This window comes from Pseudorca crassidens, chromosome 19 (assembly GCF_039906515.1).
Source record: "Pseudorca crassidens isolate mPseCra1 chromosome 19, mPseCra1.hap1, whole genome shotgun sequence".
In the NCBI taxonomy this organism is placed as follows: Eukaryota; Metazoa; Chordata; class Mammalia; order Artiodactyla; family Delphinidae; genus Pseudorca; species Pseudorca crassidens.
This window is the reverse complement of record NC_090314.1, coordinates 35,175,205-35,188,845: the sequence shown is the minus strand read 5'-3', so window position 1 is coordinate 35,188,845 and position 13,641 is coordinate 35,175,205. Positions and strand designations below refer to the sequence as shown.

At 45.6% G+C, this 13,641-nt stretch overlaps 1 protein-coding gene across 5 annotated transcripts in view; it reads right to left on the bottom strand.

Annotated features, from left to right (window-relative positions):
- YPEL2 (yippee like 2) overlaps positions 1 to 13,641 on the bottom strand; it is a 63,263-nt gene that overhangs the window by 30,012 nt on the left and 19,610 nt on the right. For 3 of the 5 annotated variants that reach the window (XM_067715078.1, XM_067715077.1, XM_067715074.1), the window contains one exon: positions 11,948 to 12,261. In XM_067715078.1, coding sequence (XP_067571179.1) covers positions 11,948 to 12,064 — 117 coding nt within the window. In that variant the 5' untranslated portion in view covers positions 12,065 to 12,261. Of the gene's footprint in view, positions 1 to 11,947; positions 12,262 to 12,697; positions 12,857 to 13,641 lie in introns of all 5 variants that reach the window. The other 2 variants (XM_067715075.1, XM_067715076.1) reach the window with 1 other exon arrangement.

The following is a 13,641-nucleotide window of genomic DNA, read 5'->3' as shown; positions in this document are numbered from 1 at the left end:
CCGTGCTCCGCGACAAGAGAAGCCACTGCAAAGAGAAGCCTGGGCGCCTCAACAAAGAGTAGCTCCCGCTCACCTCAACCAGAGAAAAGCCTGCATGCAGCAACGAAGACCCAACACAGCCTAAATAAATAAATAATGAAAACCATCTTTCTGTAACAAAAAAAAAAAGGAAAGAAGGAAAAATGGCTTCATTCAAAAGAAACTCGCCCCAGCCCCCCACCGTGGAACGTCACAGGGTGAACCAAACTGAGAAGCAATTCTCAGCTACTGCTGCAACACTCAGGCCCGGAATTCTCTTCCAGCTGCCCGGGCTGCTGTTGTCATGGTAGTTTGAGGTTTCTGTAACTGGCTGATGTGTGGTTCACGGGCAAAATAACCACCTGGCAGACAGGAAGGGAAGGGGGGTAGGGGGCAGATTTTTCCATTTAAATTCTAGAGAGGCCTCCCAGCTACTTGCAGGTAAGGCCCCCCAAAAGCAGAATGGAAGCTGCTGCTGCTGCCATTCAATTACCTCCAGAAACGTGTTGGTCCCTTTGGAATTACTATAAAGAACCAGAGACTTATACGGGTCTCAGAAGACTACTGACAACACCGTATAGCTAAAGGGCAATACCTGAGACTCAAAAAATGGAAGGAGTGAATATGCCAGAACTGTTATGGGTGTCAGGACCTGATTATGTTTGAGTGCCACTTTCTGTTTTTTGCTTAACGATATTCATAGATATAGAACATTTACTGAGCATTTACTATATGTCAGGCACTGTGAGAAGTACTTTATATTGATTGCCTCACTTAATTGCCACAAAAATCTTATAGGTATCTAACATTAATATGATTCCCCTTTTCCCAATGAGGGCACCAAGACACAGAGAGGTTACTTAACTTGCATAACTAATAGGCAAAGAAGCCAAGGTTTGAACCCAGGTAGCCTGACTCAGACGTTACACTGTTAACCACTAAGTTACGTTGCCTTGTATCATCTGCTGCTGCTATATTAGAATCAGAGGATGGGGGAGGTGGAAGGAACCTTTAATGACAGTCTAATCTAATGCCTCATTTGGATTGGGTGGATGAAGAAAAGGGAGAGCCTGAGAGAACAATCTTGCCCAAGACCTCACAGCTTGATACTTTCATTATCCCAGCTGCCAGCCCTCTCCTCCAGGGCTGCCTCTAGCATTTTCAAGCACCCCTTATGTGTAAGGCAGTAGGTGGCGTGTGTGGCAGGGAGGAGGTGGCAAAGTACAAAGTTAAGAGGCACTCGGTTTCCTAATCTGTAAAATGAGGAGTTGAACTAGAAAAACCCAGGGCCAAGGGCATTCGGAAAGTCTGTGACTCCAGGTTATTTAGAATCTTATTAGGAAACAAGACAATTACACATAAAAGTGCATGTAACCACAAAAACACAGACCGTATTATTACAAGAGTCATTACTAATTGCCAAATGAACAACCAGACAGTGAGTACTACAGATGTCCAGTGGAGGGAGAGAATCCTATAGTCCAGGAAGACATCCTAGGAAAAAATACTTAAGCTGGTCTTCAAGAATGGGTAGAAATTGAATAGAGAAAAAGAAGCATTCTCCAGGCAAGAGAAATGATAGGAGGGGAGAAGGGGTAGGATTTACCACCAATAGTACTGAGACCCAGAAAATAGTCAATGCCAAAAGGAGCTACCTAGGTCAAGCTATGAAAGAGGGTACAGACCTAGCTAGACCTGTATCCCATATGTTTTTGCTACCCCATGGCTTTAGGCAAGTCACTTAATCCCCACCTTGAAGGGATGTTGTAAAGTAAGGAGTCCCTAACACACAGTAGATCTTCAATAAATAATAGTTAATAGCAGCAATGTAGATTTTTCATCCTGTGTTTTTCATCCTGGCACCAGTACAACCTCATCTGTACCATTCTTCTGCCCTCCGTAGTGAGGCTTACATTCCCATGTACCCCAAAGATCACAGGCTCTCTGAGTGTAGGAATCCTGTTGGCTTCTCTCTATCCCTAGCACCCAGCCTAGGCCTGGCATGTTGTTTGAAACACAAAAAATATTATTGAACTCTATACAGCATCGCCACCAACAACCAAAAGCTGTAGCTACACATAACAAGATGAATAAATCTTTAAAATGTAATATTGAGCAAAGGAAGGAAGACATGAAAGATTTATACAGAGAAATTTTATTTATGTACATTTCAGAAACAGGCAAATCTAAATGTTCAAGTACTGAATATACACCTTGGTGGTTAAAATATGAAGAGAAAGGAGGAAATTCCTACACAAATCAGGATAATGGTAACATTCAAGGGGAAGGTTGAGAATAACTGTTGGCTTTTAGAGTTCTGTCAATGATCTACACTCAGTTACTTGAACTGGGTAGTGGTTAGATGAGCAATTCTTTAAGCCATACATTTGTGTTCTATGCATCTTTTTCTGTATATTTCATAATAAAAATTTAATGTATATCCTTAAAATACAAAATATATATATATATATTATTGAACTGAACAATTAGTGTATAATGGTAGATTCCAGTCAGACCCCAAAATACAAACAGCCAAAGAAGCAATGGTGCAGCTTTACCATTCCAGAGACCTAGGGAGTGCTGGTGCTCAAATGAAAACACAGGGGCAGGGGTTCTGCATCTACTTCTTGCTTCGCAGGGAGAACACCCTGCTGAAAAGAGACCGGATTTTCACGAGAAACACAGGCTTGCAATCACCAGCGTCCTTGCTGAATGCTGAGGCACGAACATACAAACCAAGCTTAGGACTGGAATCTTACAGGCATTTGCAAACCACAGAATTAACTTTCAGGGTATGCCTCATAGCTCAAGTCAACATTTCCTTTTGGTATTTAGAGCAACCACATAGAAAGGACCACATTTGAGCAGATTTGTGCTCCAGCTGCCTGCAGTCCACAGCAAAACACACAGATGATTCACTTGACTTGGTCCCTAGCAGTTCCTTTGGTAATAAATTGGTGAACAATTCTACTTATGCCCACCCAGATCATCAATTTTCACAGACTGTAGGACAGGTCTGCCTCCCAACCAAAGAGTGTGACTTCCTGAACTCAATTCCTCTTGTTCATGGCTATAAATGATAGAGAGAATTTTTCTAAGCCCTAGAATGCTTGTAGTTCTTTCCCAAGTGGTGATCAACAAGTATGTACTGAATGACCACCATGTGCCTGGACCACCTGCAGACCACTTAGGTGCATATACACTCGTTTCCCCAATTCTAGTCTCTTCTTAAGCAGTTCACCTAGGATACCACGACACCTGCCATCTAAAAGCAAAGCTCTGGTCATGTCATTACTTGCTCAAAAGTCTTCAGTGATGGGACTTCCCTGATGGTGCAGTGGTTAAGACTGCGCACTCCCAATGCAGGGGGCCCAGGTTCGATCCCTGGTCAGGGAACTAGATCCCAGATGCATGCCACAACTAAGAGTTTGCATGTCACAACTAAGGAGCTGGTGAGCCGCAACTAAGGAGCCCGCCTGCTGCAACTAAGACCCAGCGCAACCTAATTAATTAAAAAAAAAAAAAGAAGTCTTCAGTGGCGCCCAACTGCCAGCAAAATAAAGTCCGAACTTCTATTCTCCTAACAACCTGGCGTCAGCCTACTCTTTCAATCCGTTTTCGCACAGCTCTCAATGTTGCCCAAAAGAATGGCTCCTCCCCACACACTCCTGGCCTCTACTTCTTTGTTCGTGATGCTCCTTTTACCAGTCCCTCCCCATCCATTTCCACACGTCTAGGTTCTTGCCTCAAGGTACATCTCAGTGTCACTTCTACCAAGTCTTCCCAGAACTTCTGTTTCTAGACAGATGGATCTTAAGGGGGTTTTTTTGATCAACAATCCTTTGAGAACCTAATGAAAGCTATGGAACCCTCCCTAGAAAAATATACATACACATAGAATTAAACATACAATTTCAGAAATCCCTTGAAGCCAGCCCATGGACCCCAGATTAAGAGCCCCTTATTCTGTCTCTATCTTAGAGAACTAACAGTTATTTGCTCAGATATTCACTGAAAATTTACCAGTCTTTAGGAGCTGTGCTGGGTGCTAGAGACACAAAGATGATGTCACAATTATCTCCACAAGTAGTTCACAGACTAATGGGAGACATTCATCGTTATACTGTGATAAATGGTTTAAGATAAACATAAGGTGGGGAATTCCCTGGTGGTCCAGTGACTGGGACTCGGTGCTTTCATTGCCAGGGCCCGGGTTCAATCCCTGGTTGGGGACCTAAGATCCCACAAGCCGCGCAGTGTGGCCAAAAAAAAAAGAGAGAGACCACATAAAAAAACCATAAGGTGAAGGACAGTCATCCCACTGTGTCCACAGGGGACTGGTCCCAGAACCCACCTCAGATACTGAAATTCAAGGATGCTCAAGTCCCTTATATAAAATGACATGGTATTTGCATATAAACTACTATACTTTAAATCACCTCTAGGTTATTTATAACACCTAATACAATGTAAACGCTACGTAAATAGTTGCCAGCATGCATGCAGCAAATTCAAGTTTTGCTTTTTGGAACTTTCTGGAATTTTTTTCCTGAATTTTTTTTTTTTTTGCGGTACGCGGGCCTCTCACTGTCGTGGCCTCTCCCGCTCCGGAGCACAGGCTCTGGACGCGCAGGCTCAGCGGCCATGGCTCACAGGCCCAGCCGCTCCGCGGCATGTGGGATCTTCCCGGACCGGGGCACGAACCCGTGTCCCCTGCATTGGCAGGCGGACTCTCAACCACTGCGCCACCAGGGAAGCCCCTGAATTATTTTTGATCCACTGTTGGTTGAATCCCCAGATGTGGAACTGTGGATACAGAGGGTTGACCATACAAACTTCAAGAAGAGACAACTTATGGGGGAGGGGCCAAGACAGTGGGGTAGGAAGACCCTGAGCTCACCTCCTCCCATGGGCACACCTAAATTACAACTATTTATAGAGCAGCTACAATGACCTGGGGAATGACCTGAAGACTAGCAGAAAGGATCTTCTACAACTAAACGTATAAATAAGGAACCACAACCAGATGGGACTTGGAGAGCGCCCAGAAAACACCTTTACGGGTCCTTTATCAGAGGCCCTTAGCTGTGAGAACTCACACCATTCACTCTATGGAGACATGCTATGTGGATGGGCATCGTTTTTGCCTCTATCTAAAGATTCAAGTTGGAACCTACAATAAAGAGTTTGTACACGGAGGCTTTGGAAGAACCAGGCTGAACACTGACTCTGATTAATGTGACTGCAGACATTCCTGAGCTGGATGTTGTGTCTATAGAGGCTGACTGGCCCCCTGCTCTGGAGGACTAGCTTTCAAATTTGGAAACAAAGAGTAGGGTTTTGTGGCATGATGTGGACATCCATTCAGTATACACTATAAAATGGTTGTTGGGAGCTTCCCTGGTGGCGCAGTGGTTGAGAGTCCGCCTGCCGATGCAGGGGACACGGGTTTGTGCCCCGGTCCGGGAAGATCCCACATGCCGCGGAGCGGCTGGGCCCATGAGCCATGGCCGCTGAGCCTGCGCGTCCAGAGCCTGTGCTCCGCAACGGGAGAGGCCACAACAGTGAGAGGCCCACGTACTGAATAAAAAAAAAAAAAAAAAAAAAAAGGTTGTTGAACCACCATAACGGTGTCTTGGAAACGATTTGGATCATGTTGATCTACATATTTTAAATTTGTTGTAACATCTCAGGAGCTATACATGTGTATATTTTGTGTTAAATTGTTCTAAGGGAAAAAAAAGGGATGACTTATGAACCTTTTATCTCCCCAGACTAGAGTGAAAGTTCTTGAGGGTAAAATCCTCGAGGGTAGTATCATATCTAGTACAGTGCACCCCACCCCATTACATATTTTGTATTCGTGCAATAATAAAACAGAGCCAATGAGACAAAAGAGCAAGTTATAGGCACAGTCCCCACTGCCATCACCCACATGTACCAGAGGCCTCTGAGATCCAGTTAAGGTGGTCCCAACTTTGAACACTTATGCTGTACAAATTGTACCAGCCTAATTTATGATTTATCTCACCCTGACTTGATTCAATCTCTGCGCCCATGAGGAGAAGATACCATAAGATGTTCTATCTTACAAACTCTAAATAGTTTCTTTTCACCAAGAAACACTGTAATCTAACCACATTCCTTTGGAGATTTGCTGTAGACTGGGTTCACCTGTCACCCTTCCTGGGTGGTCGACAGATAGCTTATCTGTACCCCTCCAGAACTAACACTTCATTAGTAGGAGATTAGGGCTTTCAAAGATCAAATAGCTGAGGGAAAGAAGTAAGTAGTTTTAGGTTGGATATGTGATTTTCTTTACAAAAGCTAAATTGATTGAATGTGTTTTTAAACTGGGCTTATTGGTGTATGTTGGAACTCTTCCATAATTTGTTAATTCTGCCTTTACTGCACCTCAGAAATGCTCTTTAGGAAACTGACAAACACATAACAGTGTCTTGCAAACATTGCAAAAGAAGCAAAGGTGCCTGCTATATGGTATGGGTCCTGCAACGGTGATTGTTCTCAACCTTTTGTTTCTTAAAACCTAACAATCACTCTGGCCCTGGGTTTCCACTATTTTGGAAACAAAAAAATGGGCACTTATAATGAGACAGACATTTATAGGTTTACATGCAATCTGGCTTTTTTCCCTCTCCTGCTAGAATAGAAAAACTAATTTTACTGAATTATGGTTTTTGTAAAAATAATTGTCATCCACTGGATACCAAAACCTCTCAATTAATAAAACTACAATATGACATATATTTTGCAAGATAGATAAGCTCACAGAATTATCTTCAAAAGCCGTATCTTATTGTATACGTTCTTTAGGAATTATGCCTTTTAATGGGACACAGAGGTCACCAACACAACTAATACAATCTGATGCTCACTGTAACATTTTCCAGGGCACCTAGAGGAAAAGAAATGAATAGATTTTTAGAAGTTCTGTTCCTGTATTTATTTTTTACATGAAGTTTTTTCAGGACACAAATAACTGCATTAATATTTTGGAAAGTTAGTTTTATTGCACATTAAAGACAAGCTGGTGGGTAGTGGGGATTAAGAGAAACAAATACCTGAAACGTAGAGTTGACAGGATGGGACGGTACTCCCTCTTTGCCCACAACCTCTAAGTCACTGTGTTGGGGTACAAGACTTTTTGAGAGTCACTGGTGTAGAACGCTAGTGCTCAGAAGCAGAGGTGGGAGGCCGAGGGCAGAGTGGGCCTCTCAGCAGCCACCAGATCAATACAAGTCTTCAGGCTTCACAGCATCTTCCTCCCTGACACTTTTCTCAAAGCTATGCTGCGGCTTATGTCTAGGCAGGAAGGAAAAACCAAAATGTCACCACTGTGAGCCCAATGGAACCCCACAGGGAACAAAAAGAACCTGCCTCCTAATTAGACTGCAGCCTCAGAAGAGGCCCAGCTCCTCACACAGACAGCAGCTGAGGGGTGTGAGGCAGAGAAGCCCGACCCTGAGGCTGTGTAACCCCAGGCTGTCACTGAGTTGCCCACTCCACAGCCTCCAACACCTTCCCTCTAAGGACCCAGGGCACTTAGTGCAACCTGTGTCTTGGAATGAAGCCACCGTCCCCAAAGTGGGTTCATGATAGATTAATCCAATTCACCATTCTTAAATGGCCTACTTGCAACACCACTGAAGGGCTAGCAGGAGGGAGGCAAGGGAAGGACTGACTACAGATAATTTTTATGGAAAGTCTTGCAAAGATCCAGGTTTCCATAATAGATAGTATCCACTGAAATGAGCATTAGATTGTTTTCACTGGGGGCAACTAACTGTTCCAATTGAAACTATTATTATTTTATAACCAAAGTATATTTTTATACTGTGACTTGCACCATTAAGTGAGAAACAACAGCGTGAGCAATTCCTCGTGCCAACTCAAAATACCTCTGCGTGCAAACACTTCAGCATTTAGACCACAGCACCCCCGAAGAAAGAAATTGTAGGAGGCCTCAGCACATTCCCTAGATAGTTCTGTCATCGATTCAAAAAGCACCCCCAACGCCCCGCACCCCCCAGCGTCCTACAGAGCAAATGCTCTTACCTTTCTGCCAACACACACAACTTGGCTGTCCTTCTCTTCCATTGCCTTATTCTCTCAAATCCAACTCCTGTGCTCCAGGTTCTAAAGTGAAACTATCTTGGCTAAAGTAAAGTTGCTTAGGCAGTAACAATCCCCTCCACCCCACCTCCTTGCTTTGTTTTGTTTTTTTTTTTTTTTTTTGGACCTCAAGGCCAAGAGAAGCAAAGGGACTACTTTACATTTGCATAGAGCTTTGTGATTTGCAAGCCACCCACACATCGATGATCTCATCCAGCCTCCTAACAACCCAATGAGGTAAGCCTACTCCCCCCACTCTCAAATAAGGTAGGGCTACCTCCTAGGACTGTTCCGGCCATGGCACACAGTAAGCACACGAGTGCTAACTGCTAGCCATTAGACACAGCAAATATTATTTAACTCATTTTACTAGTGAGAAGCTGAGACTCAGAGGTTGGACAGCTGATTCCAGGCCTCTAGGAATCTGAAGCAAGCTGGGAAGACAGAAGGGCCTAGTGCAGGAGTCTTTCCACCACATCAGTACAGACCCTAACTGTTTAAAACTTGACAACTACACATTTCCACGGCGGCTTAGCCGTGCTGAGAAGACGGGAGCCCGAAGTCCTGATTCTGTTCCCAGTTCTCTGCTAGCCACGTGCTCTGAGCTTTAGTTCTCTGGACCTTTGTGTTGGCTTCTCCATAATGAAGGCAGACTCACTTTTTTTTAAAAAAAAAACAACAAACAATGGAATGTCAAGCTTCCAGATGAAAGTCTCTGTTACAAGTACAAAGTATCATTTAATTACACTGCTGCTCCAGTTAGCTGCTTCCCAGCTCCTAACTCCCACTGGGTGGATTCTGAAACCGCATAGGAGATTATGTCAAGAGGGGAGAACAGGAGAAACATTCTCTCCCTGAACTTTCTTAAATGGAAGAGAGGAACAAAATGAAAGGCCCATTTTCCAAGGAGGGGGCTGGGGCAGTGATCTTTCCATTAAGTGGACCTGCATAAGAATCTACAGATTATTTAGCGCCGGGGGTGGCTGTGGAATGAAGTAAAGGAATCTCTGTGCAATGCCAGCCACAGCCCCTCACTCTCTCCCCACCGTCAGGCATTTAACACAACTCTTTAATCACCAAGCTCTAATGCACCCCATCTGTACACGGGTTGTAGCCAATGAAACTGCAGCCTGTGCTGACTTTGGCCTGGACTTGTGAAGGAGCCTTTCTGCCCCAAAAGGGGCAGAAAGGAGGACATGAGGCCAACAGTCTTCTTGGCTCATCACTCATCTTCTCCCAAGGCTCAAGAGCCATCCATCTGTTTATCTGACCATTTATTGAGCTCTTGCTATGGGTCAGATTCTGACCCAGAGATACAAAGCTAATAGGACATGGCCCCAGGAGGAAAAGGATGTGTAAGAGCTCCTGTGAGAGAGGAAGGAGGTAAAGAAAAACGGATGCTTTTGGCTGAAGCACAGAGGCCCGAAACACCCCTATCTTCATATCCAGGGAAATGTTGCTCAGTTCCAAGTGGTTGGAACATAAATCAAGGAAGCAGCAGGGACCCTAACTCAAAAGCTAGGCTCTGCCACATCATCCAAGGCCCTGTGTACCAGCCAAAGAGGTAAGACATCAACTCTGAAGGCCACTGTCATCCCCGCATACTCCCTTCTGACCATTTCACAAGGCCCAGCTCAAATACCACCTCTTCCAGAAATTTTTCTTGAACACGCTCAAAGTAATTGCTCTCTCTTCTTTGAGAACTCAAGACCTGAGTTCTTAGACAACTTGTATGAGTCTCAGCTTCTCCATCCATATAATATATGACTAACATCACCTACCTTAAAGGCTTCTTATGAGGGTTAAGTGAGATAATATTTATAAAGTGTTAAGTAGCAGTTTTTAGCACACAGAAGGTGCTTAAATACAGTTTACGGTTACCTCCACTTCTTACGATACACAGTACTTCTTTTTTTTTCTTTTAATAAATTTAGTTATTTATTTTTAGCTGCATTGGGTCTTCGTTGCTGTGTGCGGGCTTTCTCTCTAGTTGCGGCGAGCGGGGGCTACTCTTCATTGCAGTGCACGGGCTTCTCATTGTGGTGGCTTCTCTTGTTGTGCAGCATGGGCTCTAGATGCATGGGCTTCAGTAGTTGTGGCTCGTGGGCTCAGTAGCTGTGGCTCGTGGGCTCTAGAGTGCAGGCTCAGTAGTTGTGGCTCAAGGGCTTAGTTGCTCCGTGGCATGTGGGATCTTCCCGGACCAGGGCTCGAACCCGTGTCCCCTGCATTGGCAGGCAGATTCTTAACCACTGCACCACCAGGGAAGTCCCCACAGTACTTCTGGATATTAAAAAGATGTCTTGGCTTCTACTCCTCTGGAGATTTCCAGAAGTAGGACAACTCATACTTTCCCTCCAAGCTTCCAAAGTGAAGAGGACTGACTCCCCTCTCCTCTCACTGACATAGCCTCCCCACATCCAAACTTCCAGGCTCCAGGGGTTCCCCAAAGGTCCAAGAGGAATCTGAGACAAGATGAGTTAGCTGACAGAGAAGGAAGCTATAGGCTGGCTGGAACACAAATAGCATAGAGGAGAGTAATTAGCAGAAACCTAGAGAAGGGAAAGCGGGCCAGAGACCAGGACTCTGAGGGCTGCAGGGTTCAAGCCTTTTGGTAACCCTAGACCCTAGAAGAGGCCTAGAAGGAGGAGTTCTTCCATCTGCAGTCCTGATTTGAGAATCCCCACTAACAGACGTGGTTGTTCAAGCAGCTTCTCCACTTCCTGTCAGATCAGCCAGCTGGACAGGGCTGTTCTGTAACTGCTGATCCTTCCTCCGGCTCTGCCCGGGGCTACCGAGCCAGAGGCAGGGAAAGTGATGCCACCTTTTCTAGCAGTTCTTGTAAACAGATCAAGAACACTAAATTTTTTTGTTTTTAAACTTTGTCTGAGTCCGCATAAATGTTTTTTTTTGTTTTTTTTTACTTTAATGGCATGAAGTCCAGGTTCTGAAGAAGGATGCTTTTTAAAGCGAAAAGTCCCCCATGAGCTCTTTCTCCTTTTCCTGCAGCCTACTAAAGCTGTTTCTCCTCCCTTGGCAAGAAGCTTGGGGCCAGGAGGGAGCAGCTCCCCTCTGAATGCTGCCTGAAGGAGCCAGTGTCTGGACTGCTCAACGGGACATTAGGTTTACTTATTTGTTAATAATCCCCCCACCCCAACTTCAGGAAGCAGGTGCCAAGGCTCCTCAGGGAAAATGGGGTTCCACTCTTTCTTCTGATTGTGACCAAACGTCATGCCATTTCACCTCACGTAGAAGCCCGAAAGGTCCCGACAAGCCAGTGGGTCAGCTCTTCACCAAGCCACTTTTGGTCCTCCAAAGGCCACCCATTTTAGTAACTAAATCATCTGGTAACCTTCCCTAGGGGCTTAAAAAGCAACATTCCCCTCTCTCATTTCAGCCATTAACCTCTCCTACAAGAGACCACCTTTCTCAGAATTCCTTTCTAGGCAGGCAGCACCCTACACCGCATGCACCTGCCAATACAGCCCAGGCAGGCAGAGCGCAAGGCTCCAATCCCTTTAGCCCCTCTCCCCTCCGGCTCGCGAGCCCCCAGCCCCCACAGACTCAACAGGGATGACATTTACTTTCCAAAGTTACAGATTAAACGAGTACACTCTCCCCCTAACTCCGAGTTATTTCTCAGCTGAGTGAGACAGCCATTTGGGTCAGCCCTCCCTGGACAAAAGAAGGAATACAAATGTTCCGGGCCCTTCGGCAGAGCTCATAAACGTCTGCAAACCTAGGAGCCAGAAGTGCCCTCCCCCAAGGTAGGCAAGGAAGGCCTGCAGGGAACATGTACCTTGGAAATAAGTTCATCATGATTGGCCAAGTGGGCTCTGCAGTGAATGCAGCTGTAGGTCCGGTGGCAAGAGGGCAGATATGCCTGGAAAGTCTTGGATCTTGTCATCTTCACCATTGGCGCTGCTGAGTGTGGGGTGAACTCTGGGGCGGCCCACGAGGCACTCCCACAGGATGGGTCGCACGGGAAACACCGGAAGACACAGGTAAAGGCCGTGGTTTGGCAGGGGGTGGGTGTGGGGCGGGCTCCACACACTGGTGATGTCTTCAGAGGAAGGACCCTCAAGCAGAGGTCTAGGGCTGGTTCTCAGCAGCCTGCAGTGCCAAGATAAGGAATATCATTAGCTGATGGGGCTGGGCTTCCTGCAAAGCCAGTACAGTAGAGTCCAACTGCCACCCGAGAGAGGGCAACATTTACAGGATAAAATGACCCCCCTCCTCTGTTCTTACACTGTGCCAAGATGCCCCATGAATAAGAAAGAAACCAATGGAGATCCCAACATTGCTGCAATTCTAGAGTCGGAGGTTCAGTATCAACTCAGGGCTCTCAGGAGTTACCCTACCAACATCTAGCAAACCGGCATGATCACCATTCCTAGGGAGCCCTAGAAAAGGCCAGGCTTAAAGATATGCTACCTCCAACCCCAGGGAGAGGACTCCTAAGGATCTCCTGATCCAACCAAGATAAATGGCTTGAAAAGTTTAGTCTCTAGAGATTTGCTACATCAACAGTCACAAGTGGATTTCTCACCCATTTCCAGATGCCAGGAGTCCTCCAGCACTTGCAACCACCATCTGAAGAGGCAACATCTTTTGCTTATGAGCCAACATCTTTTGCTTATGAACCAAGCATGGGATACAAAGGATCAAGTTCCCAGCCAGCAGGATCCCTCGCAGCTAGCCAGTACTTCTAGGAGAAGTGATTCTGTTTGTAATACCTTGCCCAGAAGTAGATGCTCAGCACATTTTTTTAAAGCAAGTAAATTAATGAAACTAAAGGCATAATCAGGATCCTGCATCTGAAATTCACAACGACAGTGAATCTGACCAGAATTTCTCTTCAACTCTCAAATTTTCCATTACTCATCCCACAGTACCCAGCATTTTTCCTTCCACAGCCTCAGCTTTTTTATTCTAATGGGAAAGAAGGAAACTGAGAAAGAGGGGTGGCTCCTAGGGCCGCCTAGGGTACGTCCGAGTAAAGGTCTGAGGGCAAAACCCCGAGGTCTGAGATCCGCTCCGTTTCTCTGTGGCTCACGTACCTGAGGCTCCTGGACCTACCTATTCCCTGGGCTTCACTGACGGGGGTGGTGTTCTCACTTGCCTACCTCCCAGGAGAGCCAGAGTGTTAATGAACGCCTGCGTCATGCTTTGAAGATAAAATTATTTAGAGAGACAGGGGAGGAAGACAAACAGAATCAGATCTTCCTTGCTGGACTATGCCTGGGGCCCATCTGGATGTTTGGAGAAAGCCCACAGATCATAGTCCTTTTTTTCCTCTGAACCTCACTGGAACCGAATCTTCAGCAGGGAAGCTGCCCTCTTCCCCGACCCAGGGTGACCAATTACACAAGATGTCCAACTGTTGAAGGGATTCAGACCTACAGGGGCCCAGGCATAATGTCTCCCCTGCTCGGTCTCCCACCGCTAATTCTAAAGATGAGTAATCAGATTAAACTGAACATCACAGAAATA